This window comes from Pararge aegeria, chromosome Z (genome assembly GCF_905163445.1).
Source record: "Pararge aegeria chromosome Z, ilParAegt1.1, whole genome shotgun sequence".
NCBI classification, from domain to species: domain Eukaryota; kingdom Metazoa; phylum Arthropoda; class Insecta; order Lepidoptera; family Nymphalidae; genus Pararge; species Pararge aegeria.
In genome coordinates, this window is record NC_053208.1 from 1,601,054 (window position 1) to 1,626,181 (window position 25,128).

Genomic DNA, 25,128 nt, shown 5'->3' on the forward strand with positions numbered 1-25,128 from the left:
GAGCTTAAATATTACACCTAAACTTCGATACCTACCACGGGTTCTCTTTCTGTACCTACACGCATATAATTCAGCCATTATCGGTTAGAGGGCAGTAACTGTATTGAAACTAGGTAATGACGGTTTTAGGAAATTAATATTACTGATCTACTAGTTCCCCGCGGTAACTTCCAAACGATATCATTACATAATTCTTTTGTACGTCTATGTCATAAAACTCCTAAACGGCTGGACAGATTTTAATGTTTTTTTTTGTATCCGTTTGGTTGGCACCCTGGATGGTTGAGATTCACAAATCAGCCCGACAGATGGCGCTGCAGGTGGTAGCTAGGTTATTTATCTATACTGCAACGATACGGCTGATATATTCAGATATGAGTCTCGGATAGCTTAACTGGTAGAGCCCTTGGCGCGTAACCAAACGATCTGGGTTCGATTCCCATTCTGAGCCGTCCGAATTCGATCCGAAAAAGATTTCCATTGAGGTTCTGTTTCCCGTTATCCTTAATCCCTTCTATTTCCTAAATTCGACTTCATTAATAAATTTGTCATAAAATAGGGAAAAATAAAATATAATCTATTGTTTGAAATCAAACTATTTTATTAATGTATAGTGAGCGCACAAACGTACCTACTCACCCCCGCATATACCCGCACATACCTGTGCATACCAGTGACATACAGTAGATTTATATATATATATATATATATATATATAAAGATTATAAAAAGGTTAAGTTTGTGAGTTTGTGACACTGTCTGTAATCTCCGGATCTACAGTACCGATTTTAAAAATTCTTTCACCAATATAAAGCCACATTATTTGTGAGTGTCACAAGCTATAATATTTTAACCTGAAAACTGATAAGAACGTTTCGTGGGAGTCGGATTTACAAAGTAAGTCGATGAAACAACGGTCGAACGCCACATCAAAAAACAAAATGAAACGCAGACGAAGTCGCGGGCAACAGCTGACATTAAATATATCAACAAACCATAGTTTGTATACTCATTGATAGTATATTTATTATATCATTAGTAAGAAAGAATAACATTCATGAGAATAAATGCTTACTGCTAAGAGACTAGGTATTTAGCTTCGATAATACTATTAATTAATGAAAGATCTAAGTGCCATCCTGGACATTGCTAATCTTGAAGTTAATATCTGGGTCTACCATCAACTATTTTTAGCACATTTAAATACGATATTCCATACTTGGAGCCACCTTTCTTTGAGATGTAAGTACCTCCCGTATGTTCTGTTATATACATTTTTCTCTTGAGTTAAGTATTTGGCCAAATAACATGCTGTAAAAGAGTCTATTGAATTATTCAATACATATTCAATATATTCAAAATTTCTTTATTCATGTAGGTCTATCACAGGCACTTATGAAGCGTTCATACATATATGTTTGCATAATTGTAACGGGATGGTGATAACTTCGTTCGCCAACTTAAATCTAAAGCTACGAGGGTTCCAAACGCGCCCTGGTCTAAGAAGAGCCTGCAACAAACTTAGCCGGGTAAATTTATTTTTTTGTTATCACCATCTTCCAGTAAATTTAAATTAAGCTATGAAGCTGGAGCAATTCACACCCAAGCTTTTTTATCGTTTAAATAATCCTTAATATTATAATAGGAAAATTATTTGCTGTACACCCCCGTATCTCGAAATCACATTAAGCCGTCGGTCGGTCGGTCGGCCGTTCAACAATGAACATTTCTTGTTCATTTTTTTTTAAGAGTCCACTGCTTGCTGGTCTAAAGGTCTCTCCCAATAGAATGGGTTGCCCATAACTAATAATTTAAAATGACATTGTGAGATGGTGATAACAAAAAAAAAAAACACCCGGCTAAGTTTGTTGTGGGCTTCTTCTTAGACCAGGACGCGTTTGGAACCCTCGTAGCTTTAGTTTTAAGTTTACGAATGTGGTTATCGCCATCATCTCACTACCGTGTAATTCTTATGTACGCATCAAAAGTGCCACCTGTGGGCCTACTTGAATAAAGATATTTTTGAGTTGACTTTGACTTAACCACCGTGCTGGGCAGATGTGTTGGTGATCATAGAAGACGGTATAAGTAGCACAAAGGACGCTGCTGCCCGTTCTCCGGTTTATTCCCTTAATCGCCTCGTACGAGACCTGCGGGTTGCGCAAGGAGGCAATGATAATCAAGTAGGTTAAAAGCCCACCATTTTAACACATTGAAGTAGCATTGTGGGCCTATCCTCTAAAGCCCTCACTCATCACACATCTGTGCCCAGTAGTGGGACATTGATAACCTAAGGATCTTTCGAAAATAATGTGTTTATACGAGCAAAGATTGCTATCCCAGACAGCTAAATATAGGTAGCTACCTACCTTCCGCCGAAAGCTCGGTAAGTACATACAGTGTAAAAGCGACATAACTGTTTATACATAACTTACTTCCCAATAAGCGGAGGTTCTCAAATATTGGTCGCTCGTTTAATTTATATTTTATTTATTTCTCAACCTTAACCGTAGGGATCTAAGACATTCTGACTTAGTCGGATTCGATTTTAAATCCAACTTCCTACGTTGCGTCGCCGCACATTTATTTTTTTGAAATTTTTTCGATTTCTGTTTGTAATATTTTGTTTGTTAATGCCTACTCTGGTATCAACATGACCAGATTAATCAATCATGTATCTATATTTTGTTTTTATTTCATCCTATAATCCATCCTATGACTGAGAAAACCTTACTTCAAATTCGCGTTAGAAGTGACTTTGGAGTTAATCTTGCTTTATTTAAGAGAAAATTTGTGGCTATTATTTCATTGCTTTAAATCAATTCATGGTTATTTTGGTTTTAATGAAATTTATTATTGAAATAAATTTTGTGTTTTGTTATCGACAATATTATGGATATGATTTATAAAACCTTTTTTCATTTGAAATAAATCTACTTTTATAATATCGTCATAACTGTTTATTCTAATTTGATTGTTTTAATTTATACATATTTCTTGGTTGTAGTGATTTTTTTGTTTTCCTATAAAAATATATAGAACATTCTCAACGTTCTACGCCAAACTCATGGTGGTACAATGTTTCAATAAAAAAGTCAATTTGTAACATCTAGATACGTTTATTTATGCAATAAATCATATTATCACTATTACATTCGCTTTAACAATAACAATTATTTATCACTTACGCAGTTACTATTTAATGTAATGTAGCGACCGGGTCACCGGCGGTGACGGCAGATCATAGTCCTACTATCCTACTAATATTATAACGATTGATGTTTGTTACTCAATCACGCAAAACCGACTGAGCGAATTCGGATGAAATTTGGCATGCAGGAAGCCTTTGACATGGAAAAGAACATAGGCTACCTTATATCCTGATTCCTTAAATAGTTCCTGAGGTAAAATTGAAAATTGTTTAAGCGCTAAGTCATGGACAGACAGCTTTGAAATTTGGCATGCATGTCACCTATGCTATGGAAAAGGACGTGTACTTTCTATACCGATCTCTGAAATAGTTCCAGTAGTAGGATTAACAATTGTTAACCAGCGAAGCCAATTCTGAAGTCTACGCCGACGAAGTCACGGGCAGAAGCTAGAATATTATAAAGGCAAAAGTTTGTATGTTTATTACTCAATCACGTCGCAACGCAACGCTTGAACCGATTTAGCTGAAACCTTAATCCACGCGAACGAAGTCGCGGGTATCAGCAAGTATTTAAATGTAGGATAAAGATGCTTTACATTGCAGCTTTTATTAATTTTATTATTGCATATTATAAAGTTAAGCTCAGCGGGCGACGGAAAGAGCAATGTTGGGAGTATCTCGACGTGATCTAATCAGAAATGAAGAGATCCGTAGAAGAACCAGAGTAACCGACATAGCTCAGCGAGTTGCAAAGCTGAAGTGGCAATGGGCGGGGCACAAAGCTCGGAGAACCGATGGACGTTGGGGTTCCAAGGTGTTGGAATTGCGACCCAGCACAGGTAAACGCAGCGTTGGTAACCCCAACGAGGTGGACAGACGACATCAAACGAGTCGCTGGGAGCCGCTGGAAACAAGCGGCCCAGGACCGTGGATTTTAGAACTCACTACAAAAGACCTATGTCCAGCACTGGACTGATGATGATATTTTAAGTTGAGTTGCGTGTGTGTGTTTGAATTTGTGCGTTTGAGTTTGTGTGTGTGTTTGAGTGTGGGTGCGGGTGTGAAAATTGATTTTGAGTTCGTTTTTAAAACAATATTCGAAATACAGCTGACCTTGATAAGAGACAGTTGGTGCAAAATTTCATCGACGCTCCTTCTACCTATTCTTGATTACCTTCCTTTATAAGATTAGTTTATTTTATTATCATCATCATCATCATCATATCAACTCATCACCGGCCCACTGCATGGCACGTCCACTCCCACAGTGATGTTAAGGCCTACCACGCTGGCCCAGTGCGGATTGGTAGACTCCACAAACCTTTGTGGAGAACCTCAGGCATGCAGGTTTCCACGCGATGTTTTCCTTACCGTTGAAGCGAGTGGTATTTTAATTGCTTAAAACGCACATAACTTAGAAAAGTGGAGTAGAGGTGAAGAGCTGGTGAAGTCGAAGTCCTACCCATTGGGCTATCGCCGCGTTTAATTATTATATAATATTTATTAAACTATTTATATTTGTTTAAGTATATATAATTTGGAAGAGATCGCTATATATATCGATAAGACCGCCAAATTGTATACGCTGTGTTGAAATGAAATGAAATGATTGGTGTGTACCAAAAGTGTGCTCATTTCTTCAATCATTCATTCACTCACTCAATCAACTGCGTCAAGACAGGGTGGCATCTATTACGGACCCATAAACCGCAGAAAATTTGCGAGATCAAAAGTTTGGGGGCCTTTGAGCTAATATTGCGCGCGCAATCCGTTCGTCCTTTGAATCAATAAATCGGAGGGTGCGCTTTCGAAGGCTTGCATTTTATTCGTCACAAATTATCAATCACGTTCAGAACGTACTGCAACTTGAAATTGAATATCTCTATTGTTTGAGAAGGAAGTGGTTTTTGGGAGCAGAATGGCGAAGCTTTCGCGTGATTCGCTGCGTAAATCTATTCATACTATAATCGAGACCGCTGAGAAGGCGAATGCGGATTACTTGGAGACAATCAGTGTCAAGTTCACCTTGAAGAACTATGATCCCAACAAGAACAGGCCTCTGAACAGCAAAGGCGATCCGATCATCCACGTCTGCGTGCTAGGGGACCAGGAACATTGCGAGGAGGCTGCCAAATTCAACGTGCCCTTCATCAACTTCGACGAGCTGGGGACTCTCAACCGGAACACGAGGCTGATGAAGCAGCTCTCCAGGCGTTTCGATGCTTTCCTAGCATCTGACACCATCATGGATGAGATCAGAAGCATCTTGGGTCCGGGACTGAGCAAGATTAGCAAGACTCTTGGTGTACTCATCCACGGCGAGTGCATGACCGAGAAGGTAGAAGAAATGAAATTGAAGATTTGTGAAGACATAAAGAAAGTACTGTTTGTCACGGCGGAAATCGGCCATGTCAAGATGACCCCCGAAAAGCTTGAAGAAAACGTGCTTTGGGCAGCCAACTATTTGGTTCCGCGTTTGAAGAAGAATTGGCGTAACGTCAAGTCACTCTGCATAACGTCCACTTCTGGGCCAGCTTATCCATTGGAAGTCACTTTCTAAATCAAGTACATACTATGTACTGCCCATGTAATCGCATTTAATCACCCAAAATAAAATCGATATTCAATCGACATTGACTCAGTCTTGTTTTATTTTAAAACTCATCATTAAAATCACACTTGCGCTGCTTGTCACACGTAAGTCTATTGCAATTAGTGTGAATTTAATGAGTGCCTACTAAGTACAGGAGGTAAGTAAATAATGGTGCCAATTATGTTGTACAAAATTCTCTAAACTAAATTGATTTGTCTAAAATATTAGTACCTATCTATTTTTACGGCTAACATTGTGTGAATATGACAGCACACTGCCCAATTTGTTTAGAGTTTAGACAGAATCGGCGCCATTTTAAGTCACTGATGCAGACTCTTAATTAGTATTGCACTAACATTAACACTGAGGGCAGTGTTGTAAATAATTACTTAACCCTTTTATTCTATAAATTTCTAATCGTTATTTCATGTTATTGCTAGTGATTAATATTAAAGTCTACAAGGTTAAAGCTGAACAATAAAGTCCAAGCCTTTGTCAAAAATCGTTTTAGAATATGACTCCGATATTTTTTAGTAAGAATCCAGTAAGAATTACTAGAGATAATGTCGTGATTCATTAAGAGATACCGCCCATATAGTGAAGTGACAAGCATACTTAACAATCACAGACTATCAAATCGATTCTGAAATAAAATATGCATTGCATTGCATACAGTGCATTGTGTCAAAAAAAACAGTGAAAGCGCCTTGCGCATGTCTCACTTCAGACGCGGGGAATGTTGCTAGCGCACAATTTTTCCCATTTTATGATTAACATTTAGAACATTATGGGTAAAATTATTATTTTCAACTGTTTAAGAAACACTACTAAACTGGAATGGTTTTGGATGCTTTAATATTAATATTATTATTATTATGTTGGAAGTAAAGTAAATAAGTTTATTACATCTTTAAAATAATCTTTTATATATACTTATATATTTTACTAGGTGTTTATCTAGGAACGTTTTTTTTTATCGTACGGAATAGTCTCAGAAATGACTAAACTTATTATTATGCTTTATTTACGTCAAAAGTCAAAAAGTCAAAGTCAAAACTAAAAAACTTCAAATGGCAATCTCCCCTTATCTCACATTGGCCCTTTATCTGAGCCTCCATTATTATTTTTAAGTAACGGCTACAAATTATGAGTTTAATTATAAGATTAGAGCTTTATTATAAGCTATCTATATCTTCTATACCTACTTCTATTTGCTCTAAGCATATAATAAAGTCATAGACTTACCTTATGTGTAAGTATATTATATACTAGCTGTTGCTCGCGACTTCCTCTGCGTTCGTTTTTGTTTTTTTGATGTGGCATTAAATTTAGTTGTAGTTCTAAAAAAATTAAAGTGTTCAGTATCGCTAAGCCTTAAATGAGGGGTTGGCTGCTGTCCGCTGAGGAGTTCTGTCCTTTATCTCTAACCACAGTTTAGGCAAAATTAACCTCTATAGTACAAAAATAATTATTTAAATCGGTTATATTTTGTCGGAGTTATGGTGTAAAATTGTCAAACACTCATCCCCTTCCCAAAGGAACCGAGCTTATTGTCGGGATAAAAAGTATCATATATTATTTCTAACACTTCCACGAATATGTGTACAAAGTTTCATAAGGATCGGATAAGTAGTTTTTGCGTGAAAGAGTAACAAACAAACTTACATTGACATTTATAATATTAGTAGGGAAGTAGGGATAGGGATAGGGATTTTTTCTAACCATATGATAAATGCGAAAGTTTGTAAGGATGGATGGATATATGGATGATTGCTTATTTTTCGTGTAAGAACTACTAAATGTATTTTCATAAAACTTTACAGTAATATAGGTTATACATCAGAGTAACAAATAGGCTATAATTTCAAAGATATTAAGGCATAAACACTTAGACCTAATGGAAATAATGTATGGTTGGTTTTTAAACAATCCGTACAATCTTTCAAAGTGCAGTTCTTAATTACCTATACCAGGTTATAGAGTATTACATCTTTAAAATAATCTTTTATATATACTTATATATTTTACTAGGTGTTTATCTAGGAACGTTTTTTTTTATCGTACCGAATAGTCTCAGAAATGACTACACTTATTATTTACATTATTATATTATTTCTTCACCAATATACCAAAAGTTAAATTATCAGGAAGTAACATAGGCCATAATTAAAAAAAATGGAAGTTCCTTAAAGTATATTGAAATAATATAAAGCAAAGTGGAATTTTTTTCCTTTAAAATTCATTACTTGCTCGGCTTAAATTTAACGATTATTATTTTTTGATCTGTTGTTAGTGATAGAAGCTGAAACCGACGTACACTAAATTCTCCTTCAAAGTCCTATTTATTGACTCCTGGTAACATTGCTTACGCAGCACGATCAACTATTTTTGTTCCTGCTCCTGGCACACTTCTCTTAATAAACTGTTCGTATTGGATGTTTTAAAAAAAAATAAACGCGGACGAAGTCTAGTTGTAATATTATAGCTCAAGTACTTACTTCGTTGTGAGAGACAACCAAAAAACTCGGCGAACTTTGTTGATAGGTAAACGCTGGTTCCAAAACACACATACACATACTGCACACACACAGTTAATTTAAGAAAATGAGAAAATTTTCGCTGGCTCCTTTTACATTTCACTTTTATTTGCAGAGAAAGCGTTATTATTCGCAAAGACATTTTTTATAAATATATTTATTTGAGTCTTATGGAAAGCAAGCATTTTTGCGCACTAGCGTTTTTTTAATGATTATAAATAAAAAAAATATTAATGTTTTGCTTTGGAAACCTAGAGGCTTACTACATTCGTTTAAAGCAGTATTATTTTAATATTTTTAGCGATCTTGTTTCAGTATTTTAATCCGCACTTAAGACAATGGCATATCAAACTCACTTCAAAATAATACTGCTTGAAGTGATGGTAGTTTAAACTAAATTAACATCATCATGATTAAATATGAGGTAGGTACATAATTGAAACTAAAACTACAGTAAGTATATTCAATATGTAGGTACCTACTAATTTTTAATAACTTAAAACGAATCCTAAAAGTTAACTTTCAAAAACGTCGTTATGAAAAGCTTAGTCGATTAATAAATTACTAATTAGCGTAATTCTATTTGACCACACCACTACACAGCGTTTGACATTTAATAAAAAACGACTTTGTTATACAACCAAAAGCATGCAGTACCTAAATATTTTATAAATTTTTAAGTCGGTGCCAAGTAAAATGTAGAAAATTACAAGAAACTAAACATTTTCAGATTTTGTTTAGTTCTACATAGTTTGTTTTAGGTAAAGTAAATAAAAGTGTATTCATTGTAATACAATTTTATTGACTTCATTTGTACACAACATAAAAGCCAATGAAGTTAATTTTTTGCATGTATATACAATATATATATATATATATAGATGCAAAAAATTATATATATATATACCTGCAAACAATGAACTTCATATTGCCTTTTATGTACCTAGTAGCATATAAAGTACCAGTTGGTAATTTTCTAAATTTAACATGGCACCGACGATAATATAAAAAATATTTGTTTCTAGCTTTTTAGTTGCATACAAAGTCGGTCTTTCCGGCTGCTTTTCCACGAGAACTGTGGGCAGATGTGTAGCGAGGGAAGTGTTCGTTAAAAAAACATAAATATAAGAAGCAAATACCGAAAGGGTATACTTTAGTGTCATTACGCTGTTTTTTTTTAATGTAATCTGGCAATATTTTGCTATATATTAATTATTTATTTATCAAAAAGAGCTGTTAAAAAAAGTAGTAGTTAATTACTAATATTTGTTGCCTGGCGGTATTTTTTTTTAATCAGCATAACAATAATAATATTAAATTTAAAAAATAATTAATTATAGTTGTTATTTTATATTATTCATTTCTGCGGGAGTCTGCAGGAACGTGGTGGGGAAGCGAAGGGAGTGCAGGAGTCCATCGAGTCTTTAGATGCCGACAGTGGCGTGCATAGAGGGTATGCACAGGATATGCAGATGATATAAAATGAAGAAAATCTCCAGTAAGAGTTATAAAATACTTAAGGATAGGCATTGTTAGAGTTATAAAAAGCCTACCGTTAAGTATTATGACTCGTACTGGGGATTTTCTACATTTTATCTCATCTGCATACCCTGTGCATACCCTCTATGAACGCCACTGGATGCCGCGGGCGTCTTCGGTGTTCGCAGAGGCTGAGGAGGGCGGAGGCATCGATAGTAACAGGGGAAATCGGGATTTGATGTGTGAAATTGTAGTGTGATGATGTTTGGAATCGAAGATTCATGAGATTTTGAGGACTCGCCTTTTCGCTTCCGGGGTTCCCGCTTTTTTCCATTCTCTGACAAATTATCAGAGACTGATAAACCACCAAAGATTATCCCGCGCTTGAATAGTTTCAAGACCTTTAGAGAACACAGAAGCTTACAAAATTATATATAACATCCACAATTGAAGACATTTGAATTATCCGAATTAGAAAAAATAGTCTACATGGCTTTGTGCCTTACAATTAAACACGATAATACAGAAGCTATGGCCGTATGGTGATTTATCTGTGCCTTTTCCCTACATAAAACAATAAAAAAAGTAGGTATCTACATAATATAAAACACTACAAATAGACAGACTTGACGTTCCAAAAGAGAGCATAATTGAAACAAATGAATTTTGAATGTTAATATATTTAATCCAAAATTTTGTTTCACAAAAAAGAACCGACTTTGTTATACTACTAAAAGGCAAGAAATAAAGATTTTCTACATTTATTAGTCAGTGCCAAGTAAAATGAAGAAAATCACTGTGTTAAGTACTTTCCTTGCTACTATGTACGGAATACGAAGTACATGTTCTATACATAGTATCTTTCTAAATTTGACTTGGCACCGACTTCAAATTGTTTTAGATAATATTTATCTTTTACACTTACTAATATTATGGGATTGAAATGACCATAAATAATAATCCTCTTGCAAAATTGCTTTAAAATTAATATTAATACCGAATACCGCGGTGCGCATTTCTCTTTTTTGATACCAATTTGCGCACATATATAAATCGTTCACAAAGTCTCTGCAGCTGCCGTAGCCTTAACTTCACTTCGACGGTCTTATTTTTAAATCTTCCTTCACTGTGTACGAGGGCACTTAGTCCATGAATACCCTCGCGTGTGCAATCCAATAGTAGCTTTTCTGTATCTTCCAGGGCTACAACGTCTTCATAATAGGTCGTCTCAGTTTGAGTCGATGTCGAAGTCAGAGTCTTCGCCTTCGGTGGGGTTTTCTGAGCTGATCGGAGGAATGAGTTATTCCATCTAAGCAGAATGCCCTTCTCTACATTCGAGCTGCCGACCTTGCCAGCCGAGTCTGTCGAGGAGTGGGATTCCCCGTCGCTGGAATCCGCCTGGGTTGAGTTAGTATTTTGCTGTGCATGCATTTTTTAAGTTCTGCCTGTCTTCCTTTTCCTCCTACTCACAAATACCGGGAAAACTGCCGCCCAATGTGCCAAATGTGGGATAAACGCTAACCGGACAGCCACTCGCTGCGAGTAAAGACTGCGTCGATTCCTTCTGCCGGATGCAATCTTGTGATGGCCGAGCAACGCCACACGGAGAGAGCCCTATACCTGTGGTATTTAAAAAAGTAAACTTGGTTACCGCCGTACGATCTAACTGTATAGTTGCTGTACTTGACAAAATTGTGTAAAAGTTAGCATTCATCATCCTGAACAGCGTAGGACACCTACTTTTTGCCACGGAATTGCGACAAAGTTTAAAGTTGCAGAGTAAAGTAAAAAAATGTGTTTATTGTTCAAAAATTTTAGTTTTCTAAGATTACTATTACTTTTAGATACTTGCAGTTATAAGTTAACTAGCGTACGTATGACCCAAAATAATGTTAAAAAAAACAACATAAATGAACAATCTTATGCGCGACCCTAATACCCTATTACCCTAATTAAATTCACAGCGCTCAGGGAGATCGCCAATGACAAATGTAGGCAACTGCAATTTTAATTTAAAAAAAAAAATACTTTTTTTTTTAAATTAAACTGCCATAACCTTTACGTCGCCATCCAGATATCAACTTAGATTGTAGAACTACTGGGTTTGCTAACCTGAACTCTAGGGGAATATAGAATTCTAATGAATATGGTATTGTAATGCTCTGGTCTAGAACGTCTATGTATCTGTGTTGTTAAGTTAATATTTTTGACGGCTATAAGCATATAACAACCGGCCAAAGCGACTTACTGATAATTCACTAAGTTTACTTTGATTCGATTTTTTTAAATAACACACGTTAAGTAGATACTTTAATGCTTGTATTTAGATGTTAATTAAAAATATATATATATTGCTCCATAAAAATTATAACATTTATAGTAAGTTACTGACGCCTAAACTAAGTATTGATATATATCTATTCGTATTATGATCATCACCGATCTCGCCTTTACATGAACGAGTTCATTTTACATTAACAGAACATGAAATAACTAATTTAAAATTAATAAACGAAACCTTAAAAGTTTTTAATAAAGAAACATGCATTGAGCGTGTCGTGTAAAATATCGTGTTTACATTTATGCGTGTGTGTGTGTTCATACGTGTTGCGTGTCTGTGGGAGTCTGTGTGTGTTTGAAATGAATTAGCATCAGGTCGTTGAAAAGGTTGCCTTTTCGATGTAAAGTTTTATTTTATGAATAATTACTTCAAATGTTAGTTTGCAATGTTTTGCAAAATTTATAAAAATGGGAAATCTCCATGGAATATTTATTTAAAATAAAATATTTTATTTTATATTTACCTATTATTTATTCAGTTATCCATGTCCATTACACTGTTCGCATCCGCACCGTTAAAAATAAAACACAGCATTCCTTTCTCAATAAGGTTATGACTGAAAAGTAAAAAATGTAGGTAAGATTCTTGTTGTATTACGCGATTAGTTGTGTTTGAAATTCATTTACAGTAAGTTCACATTTTGGTTTGACGAACAAAAAGGATGGAAACCTATTCGTTCTAAATTTAAAATGAGAAGAAGAGTTTAAAGAAATATCAAAATATTTACCTTTTTTTATTTGTTTTGAGCCCTGAAGTAAGGGCTTCAATTTTTTTGTTGTTTTACCAACTTCAAGGTGCTATGCCAAAAAGCTTGATCTTTATAGCTGTAACTATTGTTGTTTTATTACAGTCTTAATAATTTAAATACCCAAGTTAACTGCTAAAAGGCCTACAGACAAAGAATGAACCAATGTGATTAAACATAGAAATCGCGCACCCCATTCGCGAGAATCAATATTCCAGATATTCTCAAAGCGGTTTTAATAGTAGAGGTTTTAGTTAGAATAATTTGATGGCCGATTGGCGCAGTGGGCAGCGACCCTGCTATCTGAGTGTGGGGTTCAAGTTATCATGGAGTGGCTCGGCCATATTTGCGTCAAAAGTGTCAAAAAATACGGCCAAGGTACGTCTCTTGATGAAAGAGCTATATTCCCTTACCCAGGAGGGTCCTAGACTAGACCGAAAGACTAACAATCGGGTCATAGAACTCGATCCATACAAGCGCGAAAGTTTCTGACTTTCCGAAGTCCGACGACCTTCCTGGCGCAACGGTGAGCGCTGTGAATTTAAGTGGGAATTTATAATTTCTAAATTCTCTTGGTCTAGTCTGGTGGGTGGTAGACCACCCTACCGACAAAGACGTGCCGCTAAGCGATTTAGTGTTCCGGTGCGATGTCGCGTAGAAACCGATTAGGTATACTTCATACTCCCTAACAAGTTAGTCCGCTACCATCTTAGACTGCATCATCACCTACCACTAGACACTAATTACTATTGAGACTGTCAAGGGCTATCTTGTAGTGGAATAAAAAAAGACTTCACCAGGAATGCAGACTGGCCGCAATAAAATACACGATAGTCATGTCCGTGAAATGTCAGAATCACAATTGTGGCTAGTCTACGAGGTAATCTAATAGGTACGTAGTAAAAATAAAACAACCTAAACTTTCATTTTGCAAATCGCATTTCCTTTAGTAGGTAGTTCCACTGAATCGTTGTAGATACTTTGCTTCTAAGTTTCTAAGCCTTAATTAAGTATAAACAACCGCAAAAGTATTCATGTTAATCAAAGTAACAACATTATTTCTAAGAAAACTCCTTAGCCCATAAGAAATTCCCAATTGGTCTTATAGAGACTTGAAGCTCCAATAATTTAATCTTTACTATCAATACCTAAGAGCATAGAGCTGAAATGTTTATTTTTTTGGTTTCATTTGTAAATCTGATGGCTAGTTGGTACTAGCTCTTTTAAAACAACCTTTGCTTAGCATTGCATAGACTACGTAGCATCGCTACGGAAGTTAATTGCCGCCGGCGAAACTTAAATATATATTATAAGTATTTATGTATATTATTCATAAAAATATTCATCAGTCATCTAAGTACCTATAACACAAGCTACGCTTACATTGGGGCTAGATGGCGATGTGTGTTTCGTAGTATATTTTTTATTTATCTTTATTTTAATCTTTAAGCACTGCCAAAGAGGTTTTATCAGCTGAATAATCACATGGCAGCTTCACCAACAAAAGTAATAAAAGTTGTTTCGTTGGATAAAATCTTTGGGGACCTCTGGAACATCATTGCGCGCGCAATTCCTTTGTCCTTCGAATCAATAATTCGGAGAGTGCGCTTTCAAAGCGTTGCGTTTTATTTATCATTAATAATAATTCATGATCAGAACTCCAGATAAACTGTGAACTATAGGTATTTGGTTGCGGGACCAAAGAACCACAAAAAAATGGGCAGCAGAATTCCGGAAGATTCCCTGATCGAGTATTTGAATACTCTTATCCAGTCCGCTAAGCTCAGGGAAGTGCATTCAAAAAGTGAGGTAATATTTGTCAAATTTTTCTTGAAGGGCATGGGAGCCCCAAGGCACACTCAAGCGAATGGCGATGAGCCTGTCATGGTCTGCATTATAGCGGACCGGGCACATTGCAGAGAGGCTGTAAGATTCCACGTGCCCCATATCTACTTCAACTACGAGATCCTGAACCATCTCCAACCGAACACGTCGCTAATAGAGCAACTAGTCGAATCGTTCGATGCATTCTTAGTATCTGACACCATCCTTGAGCCAGTCACAAGAAGCTTCGGTCCGGAACTGCACGAGGCTCGCAAGCATCTTTATGCCCTCAACCATGGCGTGAGCATGACGAAGAAGGTCGAGGAACTTAAATTGAAGATTCAAGAAGACTTCAAGAGAGAACATTTTATCACAGTGGAAATCGGCCATGTCTTGATGACTCCTAAAAAGCTTGTACATAACCTGAATTTGGTATTGAGCTATATGCTTCCAGAATTTAAGTTGAATTGGCAGAATGTCACTATGGAATACATAACGACTTCTACGGGGCCGGTTATTCCAACGAACTGGAATATCTAAATAAAGTACCTACCTATGTAATCGTGTTTAATCAACCAAAATAAAATTGACTTAAACTATTTAGCATGAACTTAACAAAATAGTGCTATCTTTTTTTACGGGAAACATTGTAATAGAATTACTTAGCACAATTTTTAGACTTGTCGGTTAAGTTTAGTCTAACAGTTCAGACAAAATCGGCGCTATTGCAATTCACTGACAGCTAACATTAACACAGATGTCAGTGAATACTTGGCAACGATTTTTTCCTTCTTCTGTACTATAATCTACAATTTGCTTATCGATATTAGGTATTTCTTGTTATATAGTGTTTTATGTAGCTATATTAATTACAGTCTCTTGGTTTATTACAAACTTAGCATTTTACCAAACTTAGCAAATTTAGCATAATAATTTTGTTCATAAGATATGAAGTTTCATATTTTTTGCCGGTAAGACGCCAAAGCATAATTTTCTTCAGATCTCACAACACTACCTAATCATTAATCGTGTACATTGCGTGCAATATTTTTTCTGCATTCGTCATTGAGCTATAAATACTTAAAAAAGTTTAAAAAAGTTTTTGTGAATTACCTACCTAAGCATTTAATTAAAATATTAAGATAAATAAATATTCCGTAGCTGTACCTACTGTACTGGATTATATGCCAAAATAAATATGTTAACAAATTGCGTATTTAGTATTACCTTTGACGGTGTAACCTACATCTCTACGTGATCTATTTCCATAAAGGTATTGTCTATTGGAAGTTACAGATAGTACTTAAAATCTTATACCTTCAAATAATAGTACTGAAATAGATTTAAAAGCAGCTTTTGTACATGTTAAAAAAAACTAATTTCAAAATTCATTTATTTCAAGTAGGCCTAATTTATAAGCACTTTTGAAACGTCAAGTCAGTATAAATAAATAAATATACTACGACAATACACACATCGCCATCTAGCCCCAAAGTAAGCGTAGCTTGTGTTATGGGTACTGAGATAGCTGATGAATATTTTTTTTATGAATATAATACACATAAATACTTATAATATACAGATAAACACCCAGACACTGAAAAACATTCATGTTCATCACACCAACATTTTCCAGTTGTGGGAATCGAACCCACGGCCTTGGACTCAAAAAGCAGGGTCGCTGCCCACTGCGCCACTCGGCTGTCAATGTTATTATATATATAATATATAATTAAGTATGTTTGTAGTTACTATCACCCAGGGGGTAACAACTTTGAACTTTGAAGCTATGAGAGACATTTAGAATGAAATGGTAGATATGCAAGAGGAAAAGAGAAAAAAAACAGTGGTGCTACCATTAGAAAAAAAGTCGATGGAAATTTAATTATCGATTTCATTAATCATCAGTATCGACTTCAGTAAATATATTTTTGTTAAAAATAATAGTAAAACAATGATATTTCAAAATTTTACTAATCGAAACTATTGTTTGATACACGTCATGTGTTAATTTGTTTAAAATAGTTTAAAATCTTTTTTACATAATCAATTTCAATCGATGTTTTCTCGTATTGCCAGCACTGATAATCGGTACTGGAATTTAGGGTAGTGGCAATAAAACAAGTGAATGTCGGAACTGGATATTATGTTCACAAGTTTTACATGAAAAGTTTTCGTTTGGAGCGAACGGCAATTTTTCATATTTTCTTTGTAAAAAGTTTTTCTGTTCCGAAGTGTTTCTACTTTTCTCTCCCTGTTTGCTTGAGGAAACTCGCAGCAGTGCGATTGAGACTAATAGATCAAGACGACGGACTAATTTTTTTTGCGAGACAGGACTCGATTTTATTGTTGTTAAACATGCGAATAAATATAGAAAGTGTGTGAAGTGTGGTGTATCTGCTGCGCAAGACCCTACACTTACTTTTCATTCTTTACCGAGAGCTGGAAAGGCATCTTATTTAGCAAGGTAGGTAATATAGTTTATGTAATAATCACTTCGCCGTTTTATTAAATAACTAAAATATTTACTAAAAACACCATTAATTTCTTTAACTTCTAAAGTGGTTTTTTTATATTACTTTAGTGTTGTTGTTTTGTTTCAGGGTTCGGCTTTGGGATGAATATTGTTTTGAAAATATTGCTAAAGTGGAGTTGAAAGACTTGCACAAGAGCCATAAGTTATTGTGTAGTAAGCATTTTGATCGCAGTGCCTTCACAAATGAGACGATGAAAAGGTTAAATCCTAATGCTGTTCCCACCATTATTGGCTGAATAGTCACAAATGGAAGATTCAGCGGTATGATATTTAACACTTTTTTGCTAATTTTATAAATTTTCCTTTAAATAAAGGTTGCAATTTTATCTGCATTTTTTATTTCAGACAACTTCAGTGTCTTCGCAATCTTTTACACAATATCTGCCTAACTCGCCTCTAAAAGGTCAATCACAGCAATTGGACGTAAGTATCATGCATCATCTATAGACTTAATCAGTACACTGCTGGACTAAAGCCCTCAAGAAGGGTGTGTCTATAATCACCATGCTGGGCAGATGGGATAGTGATTGCATTACTATGAATAGTTTTGCCCCCAGCTTCACTCACATTCAAATAGATAAATGTAAATAAAATTCAGGTTTTTTTTCTACTGGAAGAAATCTTGTTTTCTTCATTTGTGACAATTTGTATTAAAAATTTTTATGATCATCACTTTAACAGTGAGTGTGAAAGTGTAAAAACCAAATAACCCTGTATTTTTATTATTATTAGTTTTGATGCTCTGTTATGCTACATAACAATGTCTTTTAATAATCTTCACCAACATCATCATGCATGCAACCTTCAGGCATGTGGGTTCCTTCACAATGTTACTCTTCACCATCAACGCAAGTGATATGTAATTGCTAAACAAAGTAAAATATTATACAAACTGTAATATAAATTAAATGGATATTTCTGTATTCCAGATTACTTTTGTGAGTCAACCTGTAAATTTGAAGAACACAAAAATTAACAAACATTTTAAAAGATGCAAGAAGTATATTAATAAAATATACAGACTGAAGAAGATGTTTAAAAAAGGCAAAAATTCTGCAGCAAGTAGAAAATCGCTAAAAGACTCTCTCTCAAAGAGAGAGTATTTAGAAAAGTTGAATGAAAATATTAAACCAGCATTTGGTGTGCTTTTACAAAGCCAAATGGTTACACCTAGAAAATTAAATGGTCTTCGCTGGACCCCAAATGAAAAAATCATAGCACTGGCTATGTATAAAAAATCCAGTGCATGCTATAGATTGCTCAGAAGATTGTTTTGCTTGCTTTAGACAAGATCAAAGGATACCAGGATCATGGTTCCCAATGTAGAAGCCAACAAATAGCATCACATGCATTGGTTTTTATGTTGGTAGGATTAACAAAAAGGTGGAAGCTACCAATAGCCCACTATTTCTCAGTAGAATCGGTAACAGCTGATAGACTTCAAGCAATTATTAAAGAGGTGCGTAGATAAACACTAATATACTATTCCCTTTACTAAACTTGGTAGTTATTCCATATACAGTAGAAGTAGGGGTGAGAAGTATGATCAGCAAAATTTCAATTATCTTCTAAAAGATATCTTGCACAATTACTGTGACATTTCAACATATTAACTTTAAACAATATTAAACCTATCCATAATAACCCTACCTCTTGAATCACTCGATCTAATGACGAAACCAGTAGTTTTAAAGATATAAGCAGAGGAACAGATGGTGGAAAGAAACTTTGTATTATATATGCAGATACCTGTTTTATATTTATTTAAAAACATTTTTTTTGTTTTAGGTATTGGCAGAATGTTACTTAAACAATTTAAAAGTACTAGCAACAGTGTGTGACATGTAAGAGCCATAAATTCCTCAGGGTCCACACTAGAGACCTTATTTTCTTCAAGGAAATGAAATTGTGACTATTATAGATCCCCCAATGATCTTTTTAAAACACAATATTGAATGTTACGAAAATTTTTCAATACATGGAACAACAGGTACTATCTAAATTTTATATATTATGATTAAATTGTATTCTGCAAAAGTAAATAAGAAAATTAAGTAAATTGGTAGGTACTATAATGAGTTTTTACGATTTCAGGACTGTCAAAATGGAAGACTTTTTTAAAATCCCATTTTCGTATTTTCACCTGCACTCACAGAACAACATATTAATCCAAATGGGAAACAAAAAATGAAAGTGAAGTTAGCAGCACAAGTTTTAAGTCATTCGGTTGCTGCAGGATTGTTTGGTAAAGTTTCTTCAAGTAAGTTGCTTATATATTAATGTGTATCTTGAGTTGCTACAAATAGGACAAGTCCAAAATATCATAACAAAAGACCTTGAATTAAAAAAGACCATAAATGCACACCCTTTAGCATGGTAACATTCGAACTTATATATTCAGTAGTTACTTTAGTTTATCAGATATTTAAAACAACCGAAAATTGTATGACACTTTAGTAAAGGAAATAAGCAGCATAGAAATTTACTTTTCCTTTATTCAGATCAGTTTTATGCTTATTAAAATTAAATTATGGTTAGTTTGATATTTTATTTCATTTTGTATCTTTCAGATCACATGTCCCCTGATGCTGTAGTTACAGCAACACTCATCAGCAAAATAGATTCTATTTTTGATGCATATGAAAGTCCAGATTTAAAAAGAGAGAAGAAACTTTTATCAAATCTCAGTAAATCAAGTGGACATTTAGAGCTATTCTCAGAATTAAAATCATTTTTTAAGAATGTTAAATTTATTGGGGCTTCTGTACCCCTCCTTCGGTCAATGGGTGGATACGAACATTTGAGCCTGTAGAAAGGCTTTGGCATAATTTGCAAAAATTAAAAATAGAGGCAATTTCTACCCGAAGACTAAACCAAGACCCTTCAGAAAATCTCTTTGGTTGTATACGGGGCCACTGTGGTTTCAATCCTAACCCAAATGTGCAACAATTTATTGCTGGTTTAAAAAATTGGTTGTCTGTAAAGTCGGCTTACTGACGATAGTTGAACGTGACAACGTCATAAGAAAATACTGATAGAATGGTTGCATTTTTCAAAACAAAATTTTAATTTTATTTGTTTGATAGATATTATCGTTGCTATAAACAATTGACACCACATTCACTTTTCACTGCACTTCATTCTTGCCGAAAACATGTAAATGTATTATTGTATAGATGGTTGCATTTTTCAAAACAAAATTTTAATTTTATTTGTTTGATAGATATTATCGTTGCTATAAACAATTGACACCACATTCACTTTTCACTGCACTTCATTCTTGCCGAAAACATGTAAATGTATTATTGTATAGATGGTTGCATTTTTCAAAACAAAATTTTAATTTTATTTGTTTGATAGATATTATCGTTGCTATAAACAATTGACACCACATTCACTTTTCACTGCACTTCATTCTTGCCGAAAACATGTAAATGTATTATTGTATAGAAGCTGTCCACGCGGACGCATCGCTTACTCAAGTAGGAGAGAGACAGATGTCGAACGCGGAGGCCGACTGTGCCTCTTTGTCTCTCGTTCCGCGCTCACGCTTGCACTTCAAGCCTTGAATGGAACGCCTCAGAGCGAGGTAACGCCGCATACGTCATGTTTTTTCGTGCGTGCAGCCGGCTCCATCGAATTATAAGACGTTGTCACATCAAAACCAGCATTGTAAATAATTTATAATATAAATGTAATAGTAAAAATTGTGAGGATGATGCTAACACACTATTAACTAATATGACCACATATTTGGAAACTAGAACGCATGTACCAGTGTCATAACCTAATCAGTTGTACTATATTGATGTTACTGTTTTACTATTAACATAAGTTATAATAACCGGGTCTAGCAGCTCTAGCAGCTCTCACGTCATCAATAACCACCCCACAGCGGCCCACTAGATCTGCTGTAAGTCTCCTTTCAGAAAAAGCAGGGATTTGGCCTTAGCCCCCCACGCTAAGTACGTTGGTGGACTTCACATGCCTTTGAGAAAAGGCTTGTAGGTTTACTCACAGTTGTTTCCTTCATCTTGCTTCTTCTTTTATTTGCTAATAAGTATTTCAGATTCTTACTGATTGAAACCTCACGGCGTTCCTACTCACCGAATGACGACGGAGCCACGGGAAATAGAATTGAAATAAAATAAAATTGAACGCTTACGCACACATCCGCGACACCACCTTCCAGCACCTTGGGAGAACAGCGTCCATCGGATTTCCGAGGTGTATGACCAGCCCAATGCAGATACAGATCACATCGCATCACAGACAGTGACACTAAGCAGTCCACCGAACCGCACTGGGCCAGCGTGTACTACGGCCTAAACCTTTCTCATCGTGGTCTCAGGCGTGGTTGATATGATGACGCCCAAAATTTCAAATTTTATGCATTTCATACATGCATAAAACCAGTGCTTACACTACTCTCAGGGCCTTCCTAGGACTTCAGAAAGGCAAAGATTAAGGTTTTGAAAATAAAAATAAACTATAAGTAACAAAATATAGGAAAGCGCCAATTAGTTGATACCGGCTACAATTTTAGGCAGTTATGGCGCCAATACAATAATCTATAATAAAATTATATACAAAAATCGCCTACCAATAATCCCATTATAATTTTAAACTGCATACAGTAAGTAACCTGCTAAAAAATAAAAAATAAACATATAATTTAATCTTACACTCACGTTTTTAGTAGTGTGTGTCGAGCGATGATATAATCGAGCGTGTTAGGAAATAGGGAATAACAGCACTTTATCTATCATGATGATCCCCATGATTCCATTAAATATATCAACAAACCATAGTTTGTATACTCATTGATATTACATTCATAGTGTTTTGAAAATGGAATAATGGCTTTTACTAGACTATCAAAGAAAAGTAAAATATGGCAGGGACGCGAGTTTGTCAAGATCGATTGGCGGGAAAGCAAAAAGTTAGCACGGCTTTAGATTAATTATTTGAAAAAAGGGGATTAAGTAAAGTATGATAATAGAACGTTACAAATTAGGAATAGAAGATTTATAATGGAAACGATATACTTAACGAAATATTGTTATGGCGGAACAAGAGCCTATTGAGACTTATACTGGTGATGGCGTTTTTTAAAGTTGTTGGTACTATGGTGGTACCTGATGTTGCATAAGATAAGTATATTTCTTATATTCTTTAGGCTATTTTGGTATCATATATGGAGGCCCTAGCATTATTTTATACAGACAGTAGATGTAGCAGAGGTTGCTCTATAAAAGCAACTTGTTCCAAAAGTCCTGGTGTTATAAGTGATAATAGATATTATATTTATCTTATATGTCTTGTATCAAAGGGCCTAGCGTTATAACATATGACTAAGTAGTAATTGTGTTTATAAGTGTTGTTTTAATTGATTGAATAAAAGAGCAAGGGTTGTTTCTTGCCAGTTGTCTTCTCTGCCGAAGACAGCATTCCGAACTGGTAGTAGAGCCATCCCAAGGTAACAAGTAACATAAATAAATAAATATAATACAATACACACATCGCCATCTAGCCCCAAAGTAAGCGTAGCTTGTGTTATGGGTACTAAGTTAGCTGAGGAATATTTTTTTTTATGAATATAATACACATCAATACTTATAATATATAGATAAACACCCAGACACTGAAAACATTAATGTTCATCACACAAACATTTTCCAGTTGTGGGAATCGAACCCACGACCTTGGACTCAGAAAGCAGGGTCGCTGCCCACTGCGCCACTCGGCACATGAATTATAGATAAGCTTAATGTACAGTACGAGTCGGTGCCGTTGTTTTATTTTACTCCTTGGGGGACAGGGTTTACAAACCCACAACACTTCTGTAATGCAAGTTGGTAATCATTTGTAAAATTAATACTTTAATATTATGTTATTAGTAAGGAAGAATAACATTCATGAGAATAAATACTTATGCTAAGAAACTAGGTATTTAGGTTCAATAATAGGGATTATTAATAGATAAAAGATCTAAGTGCCATCCTGAACATTGTTGGTCTTGAGTTAATATCTACCATCACCTATTTTTCTTAGCAAGCGCGTGTATTAACACGATTTGTTTGAGTTATTTACATATTAGTGGGGATATCTCGAAGCTGTGCTTATTTGAATCACTGAATTGAAAAATCGAATCTGTGTTTAATTTTTTTTATTTTTTTTAATAAACATAATTATTTTTAACTGCCATAATTATTTATACGAATTCAAAATATTAATAATAAATGTTAAATAATTATAGAATTTGTATTTGCGTTTTAAAGATAAGTAATCAAATCAAAAGTTGCCTGAAAAACGAACCATTTTGGTTTACCGAGGTGTCATCAGCTTTATCATCTCTCCGAGCACTGGTCCGTGGTCCAAGTGGAAATAATATCTTAATAATATGTATATTTAATATATATCCCTACTAATATTTATATATATATATATATATATATTATAAATGTCAATGTAAGTTTGTTTGTTACGCTTTCACGCTTAAACTACTTAACCGATCCTCATGAAACTTTGTACTCATATTCTTTGAAGTGTTAGAAGTAATATAGGAATTTTGCGTCACAATAGATCGTAGCCGGTCGACGTGACACCAGGGACCAGACGAACCTGAGCCGCAAGCAGAAGAAGAATATAGGATACTTTTTATGCCGATATTAAACTCGGTTCCTTTTTTTTGAACTACAACTAAATTTAATGTCACGTCATCAAAAAACAAACGCAGACGAAGTCGCGGGCAACTAGTATAATATAAGTAATACCTTGCTTAAGCAGCGGACACGTTAATTATATTCCTTTTTAAGGGATAAAATTTATGTCTCCCACCTGTGCTAGCCCTGCAGTATCAATATTGAAATCAGATTCGGGTGACTTATGGTAACGCTGTCGTCCAATGCCCATAGCGTCAAGAAATTGGCATATCTTGGCTGAATTCATACATTCCTCATTGGATAACATGGATTCAGCCTGAATCCTTGCTATCTAACGAGGAATGTATGAAATTACGCTGAGCATCCCTACCAGTCTTGTTTCATAGGTAATTTTTTATTTATTTATTTATTTATTTATTACACAAACTACTAAAATTATAAATCTTCGCATCCTGAAACTCACATGAGTTTATTTGGACGCTGCACATTCCTCTAAAATCTCATAAGTTTATAAGTTTATCATAATATACATATTAACCATTAAATAGCAATACAGTATACAGCAGGTAGTACACTAATAAATCCTGTATAGGTAATTCTGTACTGCGAGCCATCGCGTCGCTCAGTAGATACGAGCGACCGGTTTGGCGCTGCCCCGAATGCATACGTTATACAGGTGTTCCAATATTACTATGTTTAAAGGTTTTAAGTTACATTTATTTCATGGTAATAGTTGTTTAGAATGCGTTTTACGTTACTCATCGTCACTGAATTTCTCAACGTTAGGGGTAGTTCATTTATTAATTTAGGTAGCATATATTTAGTGGTTCTCTTGCCGTAATAATTATTCGCTCCTGTAAGGTTTATTTTTTTTTCTTGTATTCTTCTGGTTATTATTGCCGGCTTATACGTATTGTTTTCATTATATTTCAAAAAGTTCTCGATTAGTAATTGTAATTTAATTTTTTGTTTTACTGCCTTTAAATATTTCTGTAAAATTTCAGGCGATGGATTCACGTGATTGACTTTAAATATTGGACATAAATCCCCTTATTTCCACACTAAGCCTGTGGAGCCGGGAGATGTTTAAGTTTGATTAGCCGAAGCGGCGCATGCACATCAAAAAGACCAGAAGAAAATTAAAGACACATTCATTAACATCCGAGGCATCAAAAATGACATCCCAGTCAATCTGGCTAAGATCACGAATTAACTTATATAAACGCTGTTGAAGCTTCACCGCATCACAACTGCAGG

General features: G+C 35.0%; 1 protein-coding gene and 1 pseudogene across 1 annotated transcript; both read left to right on the forward strand.

The window, feature by feature from the left end:
* Positions 1-5,069: 5,069 nt before the first annotated feature.
* LOC120636321 (60S ribosomal protein L10a-like) lies at positions 5,070-5,711 on the forward strand. The gene has a single exon (XM_039907751.1). It carries the CDS (start codon positions 5,070-5,072, stop codon positions 5,709-5,711), a length of 642 nt encoding a protein of 213 aa, XP_039763685.1.
* Positions 5,712-14,562: 8,851 nt separating this feature from the next.
* On the forward strand, positions 14,563-24,896 carry LOC120636326 (annotated as a pseudogene).
* The last annotated feature ends 232 nt before the right edge of the window (positions 24,897-25,128 follow it).